The sequence below is a fragment of the Podarcis muralis genome, chromosome 1, assembly GCF_964188315.1.
Source record: "Podarcis muralis chromosome 1, rPodMur119.hap1.1, whole genome shotgun sequence".
Taxonomy (NCBI): Eukaryota; Metazoa; Chordata; class Lepidosauria; order Squamata; family Lacertidae; genus Podarcis; species Podarcis muralis.
The window spans coordinates 132,089,037-132,105,451 of NC_135655.1; the positions used below are offsets into that span (position 1 = coordinate 132,089,037).

General features: G+C 45.9%; 1 protein-coding gene across 1 annotated transcript in view; it reads left to right on the plus strand.

The window, feature by feature from the left end:
• The window catches only part of COL6A1 (collagen type VI alpha 1 chain), a 53,106-nt gene that overhangs the window by 23,017 nt on the left and 13,674 nt on the right, over positions 1 to 16,415 (plus strand). The window contains exons 16-25 of the mRNA XM_028703169.2: positions 1,913 to 1,975; positions 3,618 to 3,671; positions 3,755 to 3,790; positions 4,853 to 4,915; positions 10,967 to 11,029; positions 13,379 to 13,441; positions 13,966 to 14,028; positions 14,753 to 14,803; positions 14,911 to 14,946; positions 16,087 to 16,149. Of these exons, the coding sequence (XP_028559002.2) occupies positions 1,913 to 1,975; positions 3,618 to 3,671; positions 3,755 to 3,790; positions 4,853 to 4,915; positions 10,967 to 11,029; positions 13,379 to 13,441; positions 13,966 to 14,028; positions 14,753 to 14,803; positions 14,911 to 14,946; positions 16,087 to 16,149 (555 nt within the window). The remainder of the gene's footprint in view (positions 1 to 1,912; positions 1,976 to 3,617; positions 3,672 to 3,754; positions 3,791 to 4,852; positions 4,916 to 10,966; positions 11,030 to 13,378; positions 13,442 to 13,965; positions 14,029 to 14,752; positions 14,804 to 14,910; positions 14,947 to 16,086; positions 16,150 to 16,415) is intronic.

Genomic DNA, 16,415 nt, shown 5'->3' on the forward strand with positions numbered 1-16,415 from the left:
ACATCATGGTGTTGAAAAGCAATCTTATTGTAGCAAAGTTTATGTTGTATTAAGGCTTCACGTTTTCCTAGCAACACCTTTTCAAGAAGGCACTGAGACTTGCAGTGAAGCAAAAAAGGAAAATGTTGGTTACCATGAGTTCCTGCACTTTGGAACCCCCTGTCTGGTGAGATCAGGCAGGTGCCTTCCCTGTGCTCTTTTCAGCACCCGCTTAAAACATTCCTGTTTAGACAAGCCTACTCAGCTGCTTGGGGACGCGGGTGGCGCTATGGTTAAAAGCCTCAGCGCCTAGGGCTTGCCGATCGAAAGGTCGGCGGTTCGAATCCCCGCGGCGGGGTGCGCTCCCGCTGCTCGGTCCCAGCGCCTGCCAACCTAGCAGTTCGAAAGCACCCCTGGGTGCAAGTAGATAAATAGGGACCGCTTACTAGCGGGAAGGTAAACGGCGTTTCCGTGTGCGGCTCTGGCTCGCCAGATGCAGCTTGTCACGCTGGCCACGTGACCCGGAAGTGTCTGCGGACAGCGCTGGCTCCCGGCCTATAGAGTGAGATGAGCGCACAACCCTAGAGTCTGTCAAGACTGGCCTGTACGGGCAGGGGTACCTTTACCTTTTTACTCAGCTGCTTAAAAAGTTGAGGTAATTTTGATCTGTTTTAATATTTTAACTTGTGTATATTTTAAAGTAGGGTTGTATTTTTTCTTGATTTTACTCCCTCTTTTGTAAACTGCATTGAGGGTTTTTTTTTACAACTAAGCGGTATGTAAATTTTATGAAATAATAAATAAATAAATAAAGCCGTGAAGATGACTTGAGACAGTCACACCTAGTCCCCAAATCTTCACACTTTCCCCTCACAGGATATTTTCCATACTTTAGTGAAGATTAATAGATTCTAGACGTGTGTTTCTTTGGAGGGTTTGTGACAAAGAGGGATAAAAAAATTGGTAGTAAGATAACCTCCCACTCTACATGGTTGACATTCTGTGTCATCCAAATACCCAAATAATCACAACTACCACAAACTTTGGTCTGGTTGGTTAATGCCAAGGAAGTGGCTCAGAGTAGCTTATATAGTGTTGCATGGAAGGGAACTGTAACACACATGCTTCAATTACTGTCCCATTTTGGAGGGACATTTAACACTGTATCTCTCAAATAAAATGAACTGCTGGAGGACCAATATACTCATTCTGCAAAAATGGGTGTTCTTCTGTCCACTTTTGTGATAACCACTATACCACACTGATTCTCTAAGGTGGCAGGTCTTGAGGTCCTGTATACACACTGGTCACCATCGTACATAAGGGATTAGAGCCAAGTTATCAAGAATGATCAACCAGGGGGGCTTGCATACACTTCCCTTTCCTCTGCTGTTTCCAGGTAGATGGCCACACTTTAAAGCTCTGTGTCCAAGTCCCAACTCCACAACCTGAGCTTTCCCTGCTCTTTAAAGCTTAACCAGAGCAAATGGCAGTTTGTGGGAAATGTGAATTTGTGTTTTCTCTGATGGAACACTGAAGAGTGCATTTTTGTGGGGAAAGTTCTGGGGCAAAACAGAAATGCTCAGACATGGGGCTTTTAAGCAGAGACTTATGCCTGAAAGAGTGGGGCAAAAGGTAAATGTGGATAAGCCCAGAATCTAGATTTCCCAGCATACTTGTGAACAGGACTAGGAAGAAATTCTCTCATCACCAGCTGATTACTGAACATTGGTTCCTTCCAGTTTGGGGTCTACTGTTGTTCCTCTGAAAGTTCTTGAGCTCTTGATCAAGGCTGGTGCCTTCACTCTTGGGCAGATTAAAATTATGCACATGTTTACAGATTATAATTTAAAAACTGGACGATTGAATTTAAAATAGTGAGTCATATTTAGCTTCACAATTCTGTTTTGTGTCTGGTTTTATTTCCTTCAAGGGAGAGCCTGGGCTTAGTGGAAGACCAGGCAGGACAGGAAACTCTGGAAGTCCTGGAGATAAGGTAAGGTTGAAGACACGGCCTGTAGACGATCACTCAGTTCTTTTCCATACTGCAATGATGTCCTCAATGTCTCTGTTACCTACACACTCTCTTTGCAAGGAGTCAGTTGAGATGAAAAGGAGCTTGGTGTTCACCATGCTTAGTTTCCCCCACAGGTTCATGAAAGAACAGCCATCTGGCAGTGAAACAACAATCCCTTTGCATTTGAGAAGATCTGTCTTTCTACCCAGCTCTGATATGTGTTCTAAACGTCTATGGAGTTAGCGCTGGGGTCAGCGTAGTCAGGTACCTGCTGAAACCCATGGCTCAGCTCAAGTATATTTCTGCCTGGGGCCCATTGGCTTCTGCTGTTCCCTGTTGCTGCCCAAAGGTGACGATGGGCCAGAGAGCAAGCAGGGGTAGTGAGAAAGGGGAGAAGAGGCAGTTGCCTCGCTCTTCTCCCTCCCTCTGAGATATTATGAAGTTTGGGACCCTGGGCCCTAAAATGGTGGGCTGCACGAGCAGCGAAGGCGGGAGGGAGAGCAGTATTGACACCTGCCGCCTGCCCACTCAGTTACTTGCAGAGGCCCAGAGAGAAAGGGGCAAGGGCCATCTTGCCTGAAAACCTTTAATTTGGCTTAAGTCGCCTTACTGGCCAAAGTGGGGGCCCAGAGAGAGAGGATGAATTGTTCTCTCTAGAGGAGGCTATGCTTTTATCTTCATATCTCCCGGTCTGCCCCACGGAGAGCCTCAAGGTCCATAAATAGCAACACCCTAGTGGTCCCGGGCCCTAAGGAAGTTAGATTAGCTTCAACCAAAGCCAGGGCCTTTTCAACTCTGGCCCCGGCCTGGTGGAACGCTCTGTCTCATGAGACCAGGGCCCTGCAGGATCTGATTTCTTTCCGCAGGGCCTGTAAGACAGAGTTGTTCCGCCTGGACTTTGGCTTGGAGCCAATTTGATTCCCTCCCCCTCTTTCTTCCTTTTTTCTTTTCCTTTCTCCTCCTGCGATGAGGTTTCAATATTTTAATGTTGTATTTTAATTTTGTTTTTAAGTTGTATTCATTCAATTTGTTTTTATTATTGCTTGTTAGCCGCCCTGAGCCCAGCCTTGGCTGGGGAGGGTGGGGTATAAATATTATTATTATTATTATTATTAGAATATTAGAATAGAATTAGAATAATTATTATTCTATGGAAGCCTCCCAGAGTGGCTGGGGAAACCCAGCCTGATGGGCAGGGTACAAATAATAAATTATTATTATTATTATTATTATTATTATTATTATTATTATTATTATTATTACAAAATTCAGTAACAACCATTTTCCTTCAAGCTTTGGCTTCCAACCTGCTTTCATTTTTCATATGATTCATCCATATGAAGAAACACCTGAAAGAACAAGACTGTGGAAGATTAGCAACTAAATAAAAGATACCCTCCCAATGTACCACTTTTTCAAATTTTGTCTGCGTAAGCGAATATGTCAATTTTGAATGACATCCCCAAAGAAGACCATCTTGTTTTGGCAGATATATCCATTTCTGTTCTTGAGATCAACTCTTGTCATGTGGCGCACAGCTGGTGCCTGAGCTCCCGGTCACTTATTTCGGAATCCTTTCATTTTAATGTGCTTATTTCTTGTCTCGCATGTGTTTGTTTAGGGACCGCCTGGAGACTCCGGAGTGCCTGGAGAGAAAGGAGAAATGGGAGATGAGGTAGACATGTAAAAATTCTCCATTGTCTAAATGACCAGATTGCTACGCAGATTGGTTTCAACATTTCTTTCCTATTCTTATAGGGAAATCCTGGCCCAGATGGCCCCACGGGAGACAGGGTAAGGCTACTCTTTTCATTACAGGGGAAGTATGCCTGTTGGCTAGAGTAACCAACAATATGAGGACTCGAGGCACCGATTTTGAGTATTCCTCTGAAAACCCAACATAGCAGTAGTTGAGACATGGAGGGCTGATTAAAAGCCATGGGGATGACCTGGCACAGAATGCAGTGACCTGCGAAGTGCTGCAGCAAAGAACCTTCTTCAACTCCTGGCTCCAACCTTGTCACTGGAGGTTCTGGTGGCCTCAGTAGCTGGGAGTGCTTGTTTCCTACTCTGGTAGGTTTGCCAGCTGCAGTCCTTTTGGGTCAGGGATTACTTGACCACAGCACTCTGGCAATGTCCAGACTGAACTATTGGAATGTGCTCTGCACAGGGCTGCCCTTGAAGTTGCCACAAAGCGCTTCAACTGTTCCAAAATGCAGCAGAGACACTATTGGCTGGGGTTCCATTCAGAACTCACATAATCCCCACTCTAAAACAGCTGCATTGGCTGCCAGTTTGTTTCTGGGCCCAGTTCAAGGTGTTCACATGAGTGCTAAAGCCCTCAGTGACCACCTAAGAGATTATTTCAGAGAGTTAAGGGACAGTCTTTGTAGTTTCTTATAGGTTTGGGGGTGGCGGAATGGGAGAAGGCATTTTCTGTAGCAGCACCTAAGCTGTGGAATTTCCTCCTCTCAAAGGTGAGTGTTGCATAGTTTTTGTCATGTCCTGAAGACACACCTCTTTGACACCTGAGATACTGGGCTGCCTGAGGAATTGAGCATTGACATCATTTTTATCCTTTTATGAGGCTGATACATCCCTTAAGTCACAGCTGTCCCAGGAGATCTCCCCCTGTCCCCAACATGTTCTCAACTACCTTCTAAATGGGCTTTTGAGGACAAGCTGTTATACTACCTTCCCCACTCAGTTCTGCCAGATGAGAGAAAACCACAACACAGTCGCATTGTCATGTAGCCATCAGATAACAAAGCAGACTGCTATGGCTGTCAGTCAAATTCATAGCTGAACCCAGTGCGCTACAATTTCCTCATCTCTGACATGTTCTTTATCACACAGGGTGCAAATGGAGAAAGAGGGCCGCTAGGGAACCCTGGTACCCGTGGACCAAGAGGGGAAAAGGTAAACAAGCAAATCCCGAAATAATATTTCAGTAGAGCTTGTTGTCTTTCCTCTCACTGCCTTATTCAATCTCAAGCATGCATGGAAGCTGTCCAAGCTGTGCCAGGCAGAGAGGTCTGCTATATGCTAGCTGGATTTGTTTTTGTCCTTAAATGGGGCCACTCACAGTTCTGCAGCAGTCCCTGGCATTTTACCCTTCCCATGCGCAATGTCACAACGATCATGCGCCCTGTTCCTGCCTTGTGGCCTGAAGCAAGTGCAGACCACCACAGCTTTAGCAGCCCTCAATTGCCAGTTCATAAGCTCTCCAGCACTGACCTACCGCCTTCCCTCTCCTCCTGCCAGGGCTGCATCAGAGCAAGGTATGAAAAATGTGCATTTGTTCAGTGCAGGACTTCCTCAAGGGGCCTTGTATCCCTTCCAAGACTGTGCTTCCTACCATACATGTTGTTGCCCAAATAGCCGTAAAACAGCAGGTGCAGCATAATGGGGTTGAGAAGGGGGAGGGAGCCACTGACCCTCCTGCCCCACAGCTGGCATCATACATGACGTCAGGTGTGGGGCAGGTAAAGGCAGGGCTCCACAGGAACAACCCAGATCTTACAGCTTCTGTGCTCTTCTCATCCATCAGCCAACGAGCAGTAGCCTGTCTAGTAGAAGAAAGGCACAAATATATCTTTAGAGCCGGAAAATGTAGTTGTCATTTGTGATATTCACAAGTTGCACGAGGCATGAAGACGGCTACATAATGTAAAGATTCAAGCAAACTTTGTATGAGATGCGGAATAAAGTGCAAAGCTGTAGAGTGGTTTGGGTCAAACATTGCTGAAGTGCTTGAACATCTAAAAAAAGCCTTTTCCTTTTGCTTCCTAAATTACCCATTTCTATTAAAACCTGTTTATGTACTGAATTTCTTACAGCTCTGTTGGCTTGGAGGATCTGCATGACTCACTGGGGAGTTCCTGGATTGCATTCATATATTGGTGCTAAGCAAACCAAGAACAGTGCAGTTGTAGAGGGGAGGGGAGAATGTTTCTTTTCAGGGAGAGGATTCAGCTCCTCCATACGAAACTGGGCGTAAGTAGGAAAATATTTTATATGTCTGTCCCAAGCTGAATCACCCAACAGGCACATGAGCTGGACAACTTGTAGAGTTTATCTATCCAAAACCAACATGGGCAGTGGCGCAACTTCTGCCAGGGAGAACGGAAAAATGTTCTGATGCCACTGAGAAAAATTAGTGCTGTTAAATTAAAAAAAACTTCAGTAAGCATCGTGCATTTAAATCATAGGTTCCCCTTCATTTCATCTGCTCAAGACCTCCCAGGGGAAAAAAAGACATTTTGCATTCTACCATATAAGCCTCAGCGCCTAGGGCTTGCCGATCGAAAGGTCGGCGGTTCGAATCCCCGCGGCTGGGTGCGCTCCCGCTGCTCAGTCCCAGCGCCTGCCAACCTAGCAGTTCGAAAGCACTCCCGGGTGCAAGTAGATAAATAGGGACCACTTTCTAGGGGGAAGGTAAACGGCGTTTCCGTGTGCGGCTCTGGCTCGCCAGAGCAACGATGTCACGCTGGCCACGTGACCCGGAAGTGTCTTCGGACAGCGCTGGCCCCCGGCCTCTTGAGTGAGATGGGCACACAACCCCAGAGTCTGGCAAGACTGGCCCGTATGGGCAGGGGTACCTTTACCTTTATATAAGCCTCAGGTGTTTTCTTTTTCTCTTCCAGCTCACTTGGTCAGTCTGTAAGGTGTCTTTTGAAAACCTTATGGTGAAAATACATCTCTGTAACATTCAACTAACCCCACAGTCAGTACTTTGAGCCTAAGCTTCTATTACATCAGTTCATCTGGGCCAATGTCAGCCAGATCATGCTCTGCCTTAATGCTCAGTGTCCGAGCATGGGGTTGTTGTGGGGTTTTTTGGGTGGGTTGCCCTGGGCTTTCCCACTGAAAATCCATTCTTTAAAGTTGAATCAGATCAAACATCAATTCAGGTTTTCCGCAGATTGCCGCTTGTTCCAATTGAGCTTTAAAGAGGGTTTTCATCGGGAAAGCTCTGGAACAAAAAAAAAAGGATGTGTATGCTCCAACACAGAGCTTGAAATCATGGACCATGCCTGGGAAGAGTGGAGGCAAGGTAAGTGAGGCTAAGCCCTTAGTCATCCTCCCAAGTAAGGGCTATAGAACAGCAGCCTTAAAGGCCCACCTCCTTTCCTCTGTTAGGGTTGTGCGGTGCAAGAGCTTGTCTTGGACTCTGCCCATTGTGCATGCTTTCGTTTGAGTCGTGTGTCACTGTGTGTCTGGTGTGAAGAAACCTCCTGTCCTAACTGCAAACAGTTTGCTCTCTGCTGTCATGCATAGTGGAAATGGAGCCCATACAAACACACAAACCCATAAATCAGCTTGATGTGCTGGGCAGGCACAGCAGGAGGAAAGTTCAAGTCTCATCTAAATTTCAGTTTCCTGTTTACATCTCATGTTTTCACAAACAGCAGTTCAACTGTACTTTGTGAACCAGATGTGGATAAATGTGCCAGCAGAGTGCCTTAAATTGGGGCTCTTTGAAAGGGAGGAAAGAGGGGAACTCCCAAGGTTTAGGCGCTTTCACAAATGCTGATCTTCAGAATTCATTTGAGTCTCTTCCACAGACAGTGAGCGTTCAACAGTCACTCCTCTGAGGAGTACGCTGCTTACCCCAGCTTCTCTAATTCCATACAAAATGTTGGACAAGTTGCTCGTTTCTGTTTGCCAGACTTTCTCTCTGGAGAGCTGTCCTGAGGCATCATCATTAAAGTGCTCTGAGCTTACCCCAACCATTATGACTTCTTGCAGGTGTGGAATATGGTGTTCTAGACACTCTGTTTCCAAGCAGATTGACAGGAAAGTAGTTTTTCATTGTCGTTAGATGCTTATTGTGTTGATTCAGTTACCTAAGAATGGATGTGGGCCTTGAGCCAGATTCATTAGCACAATGAAAAAGAGCATCTGTGCCCCCTCCAGCAGCTCTGTGGGGCAAAAACCAGGAAAATCAAATACCCATCATACACACATGTAAACATTTAAGTATAGTTTCTGCATCAGGTTTGGAGCTACACTCTGCAGGCAAAAGACCCAGGATGGGGCATCAATACTGCTGAAGTGTTGCTTGTTTGTTTATAGATCTAAATAAACAATATAAAATAATTGGTTCAGCATCACATTACAAAATACAATTGTTTCTTGCTTGTAATGAACAGTTAACATGCCTTCCCTCGAGGTTGCAGATCTGTTGTAGGCATATCACATTTTTCAAGTACCACACAACAGCATATTTTCCATAGGGAAAATGTGGTTCTTCTGTAGTACTAGAGCTGGAATTAGGGTAGTAGCCATTCTTGGAAGGCAAAGCTGCTCCCATCCTGGAGGGAAGCAAAACAGAACTTGGTCCCTCCTGCCATTTTGTCTTTTGTGCCTCTCTGGAAGCCTCTTCAGATCAGTCCAGTCTGGTACCTCTCCCCTGCCTGCCTGCCCTCTCCTCTCTGCCTGTCAGAGGAAGGAAAAAGGTTCTTCCTCAGAGTGAGGCATTCTCGGTGAGGTGGTCTAGGCAAGGGCCTGCCAGTCTCTTTTGTTAATTCCTTAAGTTTAGAGAATGCCTAGCCATCCTGGAAAAGCAGCCATGAGACAGGAACTCTCCCACAGTGGCTTTCTGTGAGGAAAGACTCCACTTCCCTTCCTCAGAGTGAGGCAGAGAAAGGGACAAGGCACAGCGCTGCCGTGTTACCAACAGCAAAAACAATAAAAATAAGAGAAGCAGGAGAAGGGGCAGCAGTGGGAGGGGCAGTTGGTTTGTTGCCTTCAAGTGGCACCAGATCCGACACTATCCCTGAGCTCAGACTGAGGGAGAAGGTCTGGCCCAAGGCCACTCAGTGAGCTTTGTGACTGGGCTGAAATTGGGCCTGGGTTTCTCCAGTGCTGCCCTTAACTATTGCAAGATGTTAAAAAATATACTCTTATATGGATGTGATAGGGCAAGGGCAAAAAACAACTAAATGTTTAGGTGTTATATTGTGTTTGTGCAGGGAAATGTACATTCTGAACTGGTACTACTGGTCAGGGTCACTTATTTCTCCTTTTAAGACCAAGAATCGGATTGTGTGAGAGCAGCTTCTCCAGCTTTGCAGAGAACTGGCTGCTGATATCTCTGGCTCCCAATGCACAAGGCAGAAGCTGCGGCATTTCCTGATTTTTCAGTGCAGCCAAATACTCCGCTCGTGTCAAGGTTTGGCACCACTGAGAAGGAAGAGGGACTGCCATGTGCTTCTTGGGATGGGCCGCTGCTCTAATGTATTCATGTCGGCAAACAAAGAAAAAACTGTCCTCTAAAGGTACCCGGAGGAGTCTGGCCCTCCATTGCAGGGGCCATCAGAAGTGGAGGACTCAGCCCCAGGCGCACAGCCTCTGCTCATTATGGGTGATGGAAGCTGTAGCCCTACTCCTGCTCCATTGCCATATACACTACAGTGCTGCTTTCCACTTGGAAAGTGGGCTGGCAAGTGACTGTCTCTCCACGAGCGATTTCTCAGCTGTGGGGCTGCAAGAAGCCATTCTGCTTCCCATCAGAACCCCAAGTTCTTTTAATTAATACAAATCAGCTCAGCAAGGCCACCAGGGAGCTGTTGGTAAATGCCTGTTGCCAGTCAGTTTCCACGTGTGCCACTATCCTGGCTTCTTGCCCTTCTCTTGTATAACAATCCCATAGGTATTTGCACAACAATATCTTGGCCGCCTGCAGAAAGAAAGCGCTGCACACAGAGAATTTGAAATGGGGGGGTGAATTGTCCAGACCATTCTTTAAGCAAGAACGTAGCCTTGGTTGGGCTATGAGTAGAGTCACTCATCGTGAACCTCTGCTCATAAAGGACTGAGAAGAGGAGGGCCAAAGTGGATGAGATTTTGGCTGTGGGCAAAGGGCCAGCCTGCTCCATGGAGGCCCTTGCCATGTACAAACCCTTCCCACGCAAGCGGACACGGGACTCATCCACACTGCTGCTTGTCTCAGGCCTTCTAGACATGGGTCCAAGCAGTTTTCCTTGTGCCCCACCACTTTCCCTGGGAAAACCCTCTGTTTACTGCTGAATTGGAAGAAACTTCAGTCCGCAAAAAACCTGAATAATGTTTGTTCAGCAGCAAACAGAGGGTTTTCCCGGGGGGAGCAGTGGGGCAAATGGAAGTGTGGATGAGCCCCCATTTGCATGCAGAATTTGCTCAGTTGCTCCTGTGCTGACTCAGCATTTAAACAGACCAGTCACTCATATGGCTCACGTGGAATTCTTACATGGGCAAGTGATTTATCCTCCTTGATTTATCCTCATGTTTCTTTTGGCCCATTTGAAACTACTGGACTTACTTCTCAGGAATCATGTTTAAATCTTGAGTTTTCAGGTCTTCTGGAAACCGTTCTCTTGGATTATGGTAATGACAATCCCATATTCATGTCGAAACACAAATGGCTGATGTGGTGAACGTGAGCAAGCTGTGAACAAAACCATTCTATCTGTTGCTGATCCACATGTCACAAACTCCTCTGAAGGGAGGGGGGGGGAACCTGTCATTTTTAAAAAAAGTGTTACTGCTCTATGTGTCCAGCACTATGATGCCAAGAGTTTATTTTTGTCATCCTACAACACCCCCTCCAAATGTGTCCATTTTGTTGAAAAAAAGTTTTAGCATTAAAAAAGTATTTTACTGAGCACTCCTGCACGTCCCCTGCTGTGATGCCAAAGGGTTTTTGTGACTCACATGTGTCCTTTTTTAAAAAAATTAGACTTCAGTCCCACCTTCTTAGATGGTTGTCATTCACTGTGGTCAATGTGGACTAACCAGATTAGTCATCGCTGCTCTAGGGATTTTCTGCTTGATATGGGTTGGTCTCATCTCTGCTGATTACAGGAGAAATCCAGCACAATTAGATATGGAGAAGACACCTTACTCCTGTAATTATCATGTTTGCTTGCTGTTCCATTCTGCAAAGTATTTTTGTTGACGCCTTTTCAATTTCTTCTTGGTTTTTAGGGTGAGCCAGGGCCACAGGGTGACCAAGGACGAGAAGGACCTTTTGGACCGCCTGGAGAGCCAGTAAGCCATTGTCCACCCACTTGATAGTCCATATCTGTTGTATGGGCAGAGGCAAAAGGCAAACTAATGCATGCGAGGGAACAAGAGATCAGCTCAGGAACCCAGCCAGGTCTACAGCAGCTAGAGATAGCTCTTAGACGCTTCTCCACAACCATTGTCTGGTCTGCATGTTACCTCTGACCCACAGTGAAAGCTGGAAATTGCCATGTGTTGGTTGAGAAAATTTCAACAAAATGAATTTTTGGCAGGGAACAATGTAATGAAGTAACAGTGCTAAAATTAATAAAAATAGACCAATAAGCATCAAGCGTCAAGAAAGATCAGGCAAGGGATGGGGAACTTGTGGCTCTCCAGAAGTTGCTGGAGGTGAACAAAGGGAGGGCCACAGTTTCCCAGTCCTTGAAATAAGACTTGGTCCTTTCACTTTGGGTTCTTTAGCACTCAATCGGCACAAACGACAATTCTGGTTTCCCCTGGATTGCCATTTCTTCCAATCTGTTGCTAAAGAGCGGGTTTTCCCTTGGAAAAGGAGTGGGGCAAAGGGTAAACTACTTGGACCCGTGCCTAGAAAGTGTGGGTCTTGCGGAAAACCACTCAGATGTGTGATTTCTAAGCACAGGAGAAGCAGAAGTGTGGAAGAACCCTTTGTGAATGAGAAAACCTTGGCTGCATCCTGAATATCTTGAAACGCATAGTATAGGGTTGTGCAGATACTATTAATGACACAACCAGTTTGGTCTTAATGATGTTTTATTACATTTTCATTTTTTTTTTACCCTTCCTAGTTGCCCAAGTGTACCCCTCGGGGGTAGCATATCCTTCCTCGGGTTCCAGAAATTCTTGTCCTGTTTTTCAAGAAAGGATCCTTTGCTCTGGTCTATTAGCCAAAATGCATCCCATCCAGTCTGTTGTGAAGTATCAGTTTTTGTAGCAATAGTATTGAGCGTAGTTGAAATTAAATGCAGGTGTCCTCTGTCAGAAGGAATAATTAAAAACAGCCTGCCAGAAGAAAAGCTGCTAGAAGAAAAGCTGGCATAAGTCCCACCCTGGAGATGAGAGCCTTCCCCAAATCCGTTGGCTCACACTAGTTGGTGCAGGAGCTGTCTGCCTGCACTGTGCAGCACAGAAAGCAGCTCAGAAGTTGGTGTAGATGTGTTCTTCAAAATGGGGGGAGGCAGCTGCACAGCTACCCAAGGGATGTTACGCCACAATTATTTGATCTGACCATAGTAAGATACGTACATTTTAAGATGTTTAAGATACATACATGGACAAGGTGATGTAGGCACTTGAGTTTGTGACTAAAAGGACAAATAAATCATCATTTGAACTGATGTGAACATCATAAAAATCTGAAGCCCGCCTTTCAGGAAAGAAGGAGGACTGGCTCCAAGTTTTGGGGAAATGCAGAGGTTGGAGAATAGACCAACTGATTCTGTCTTGTTCCCTCCTCTTTCCTGGCAAAACCAGAGTGGAGGCTGGACGGGGTAACCTTTGAGGTCTTCCAGCCCTACAGTTCCATGATCCTACTAGCGCTTTGCTTTTGTTCAGTCACAGTGAATTTCTGGTTCTTCAGTCTACAGCACAGGAATGTTGACACTGCTTAATTCCAGCACCCACCTCCAAATAAAAAAATGGTCCTTATTCCCTTCCAGGGCACATTTGTTAACAATATGTACCCTTCGCTCATTTTCCCCTCCCCAAGACAGATGTTGCCTTTCATTTAGTTCCTATGACAGCTTTGGCCGTTCTTTTCGAGGGGGAGAGAAGAGTCAAATTCTTACACCTTCTGCCAGGAAATGCTGTCTCATGCTGTCCATGCCTTCTAACCCCATTCTATGACACAAACAAATTGGACTGTGTGACATTTTCCAGTTGCTTCATATTAGTTATTCTTGTGCACGTTGATTTAGAAAATGGTTCAGCATTACTGCCCTGGGCTCCTTTGGGAGGAAGGTGGAATATAAAGTGAGTGAGTGAGTGAGTGAGTGAGTGAGTGAGTGAGTGAACGAACAAACAAACAAACAAACAAACAAACAAATGCATTCAGTTTACACAGGTCAGCCTGTGAATAAAGCAACAGTAGCCCAATCCTAGGCATGGCTACTCAGAAGTGTGCCCAATTGGATTTGCTCTCTGAGTGCAACTCGGAACTGTTAGATCCAGATTGGCCCATCAAGTCATTCACATTTCAGTTCTGCCAATCCATCATGAAATCATATAGCCAAAGGGATTCACCAGGAGGTCATTGAGGGAGTTTGGAGCTGAGGCTTTTGCTCTTTGCACAACTTTATGCTGACCACATATTTTGAAGGGTGAAGCCGTTGAGATGTCTTCCCATTTTTCTAGGGTGAAGCAGGCCCAGCTGGTCCTAAAGGGTACAGAGGAGATGAAGGCCCTTCTGGACCAGAGGTTAGTATATTCTAATGCCCATGATTAGGGGATCTGTTCCTTGCCTCAAGAGCTTGAAAGGCCACACACTTCATAGACAGCAATGTTGCAGAATGCTATGCTGCAGAAGTCAGAGAGCATCGTGTGTTTTCATGACATACAGAGTTATACATCAAAGGCTACTTAGAAGACATGGAATCTAGTAGGGCTACTGCCCCTGCTTGCTCCTCTGGGCAACCCCCACCCAGCCCCAATAGTTAGGACTTCAAAGTGAACCACTTTGAAAGGGGCTTTCAAACTGCCCTTTGTAAACATCCTTTCCAATGGAAATTTGATCAGTAAAATAAAAAAGTTGCCATTTGCAGTATCTTAGCAACCCATTTGCAAAGACAGCCCCATCTGGAAAGCCCATAGAGTCCTATAGAACGTTAAAGGCAAACTATGTATTTATTTAGTATTTAAGGCACCAGAGGATGATGTTTGTGTCTCAACAAGTGCTGTCCGTATGGTAATGACTTAGATGCTTTCCCCTATGTGCTTTATAGGGTCCTAAAGGACTGCCTGGCCCACCTGGATTACCTGGAGAAACTGGCTTGATGGGTGACAGGGTGAGTGTCCTAAAGGAAGCGTGCAAAACGTGAGAGGAGACCAGCGAGCTGGACCAGGAGGACTCTGCGCAGTCCTCTTCCTCCCAGCTCCTTGGGAAGCAACTTCGCCAGACCTGAGAAGCAAATGGTGGCCAGGGGGAGAGGGGAACAGAGCAAACCAGGTACTCACTGGAGTGTCTGAGGAGAAAATGGGGGGAGGGGAGGAGAAATCCATCCCCATCTGAGAGCGGCTGCTGTGCTTCGCTTACTTCTCCCTCAGGCTCCCTCCATGTCCCTTTCACTCCCTCGCCCAGCTGCAGATGCAGCGCTGCTGAGGAGAAAAAGGGAAGCAGGGGCTCCCCAGCCCCGTTCTCATTGCTGCCTCACTCGCGAACCTGCAAGAAACCAGGGCTGCTGTGTCCAGTCGCCAGTCATGGGCTCCAGAACAACCATCAGCCCCACCTCTTCCCTCTTGAGTCCCCCCCCCCCCACTCTCAGCCTCTGTTTCTCTTGCCAGCCACCCTCCCTTCATCCCGCTCTTTCTAGCCATGCCCACAATGGCCTTCAGGTGGGAACCGGCACCCTTTTTTCTAGGGGAAAAAAAAGCACTGCCTGTAACATAAAGTTCTCTGGTGGCTAACAATGAGTCGATCTCAGGGACCCTGCCAGCTTAATAGACTAAGGACATACAAGGTTCATAAACTAAACTTTGACGTCTCCTCTTGGTTTTGGAACCTCCTCTTAGGGAGAAGATGGCCGAGCAGGAAATGGCACAGATGGTTTCCCCGGTTTCCCGGTGAGTTTCACTCCAGAAGGCCAAAGTTTAAGAAAGAATTCAGACAAAGCTTATTACCACTTGCATTCTTTTTTTATTTAACTTCCTATTTTCCTTCTCTTCCTAAGGGATATCCTGGCAACAGAGGTGATCCTGGGGCTAATGTAAGTCTCAGCCTCTCCTTTCTTTACTCTTGGTACTCAGGCATGCCATATCTCCTCCCCAGTCCCTGCACACACAGGTTGAAAGTATCAAGCATTGAAATCATACGCTGGTATATTTGTTAATATACAGTACAGTAATATACAGAACAGTAATGTGGAACAGCTTTAGAGCTGATACTTGTAGTTTTTGAAAAGATAAACAAGATCTTTGGGAGATTTTCAGGTAACACCATTATCTGGAGAGTAAAGTGTGATTGTACTAGTCTATTGGTAAAAGCAACTTAACTGGAAAGCAGGATGCAAGCAGACTTCTCCAAGTTTAGGCTACAAGAACCTTTCATAAATTTCTTCTCTGACTCAGATGAAAATATTGCTGGCTGCCATCCTATGTCACTACCAGCCCTTTCTGCCACTGCCAGCAGTCCATTCCCAACACAGTGCCCTGTTCCCTTCCCACAAGTGGGAACTGTTGCTCTCAGGAGGACTACATATCCCATGGTCCCTGGCGCTTTGTGCCCCAGTGCTCTGCTAATCAATGTAGAAGAGAGGAAGGGGTAAATCTATTCCTCTACATCCATCCTTGCTGCTTCCACCATCACTTGTCAGAAAAGGGATGAGATATTTGGGGGGCGGATGGCAGGGATGAGCAGGCATTCTTCTGAGCCCTTGGATTGGTTCAGAAGGATAATGTGAATTGTGTTCATATTTTCACCACAAGAAATTCTGCTGTTCCCAATTTAATCCAAAGCAAATTTGAGAGAGCTTGCCCTTTGTGCTGAAAAGCCTTTCCTTGGCTAAGCATCTTATTGCAAATTGTAAACAGTACACTAATAACTGTTTGCCTAATGTTTCTAATAAGCATATGAGAGGTTTTGCCCACATTCTACCCAGAATTGCCTTGCAGTGCAGGGGAGGCAGATGATTGCTCTGAATGTAGCTTGGTAACAAAAGGTCTAGGTCCAACAGATGGAATGTATCTGAACGCCTTCTGGTGATCTCTTGCCTGCAATCAAGCATGTTGACAAGAAGCAGAGAGCACTGTGTCTATGGACAATGCCTCTTTCCATGGTTAACTGCAGGAGCTGAGTGCCACGTGGTTTGTATACTTCTGCCCAATGGCCTTATATCTTCCCTTTTCAGGGTACCAAAGGCTATCCTGGTCCCAAAGGCGATGAAGGAGAGATCGGAGACCCAGGGCTGGAAGTAAGTAAAAGAACGGGATAGATTATTCCCTTGTGCAATATAATCCATGAGTTTTATTTCCCACCATACATCTTTATTTGAAATATATGATAAAGTATTCAGCAATATTATTCAATACTTTAACACCCATCCATTATACTATTCAAAAATATGTGGAGGGAGTACAGTGGTGCCTCGCAAGACGAAATTAATTCGTTCCGCAAGTCTCTTCGTCTTGCGAGTTTTTCGTCTTGCGATGCACGGTTTCCCATAGGAATGCATTGAAA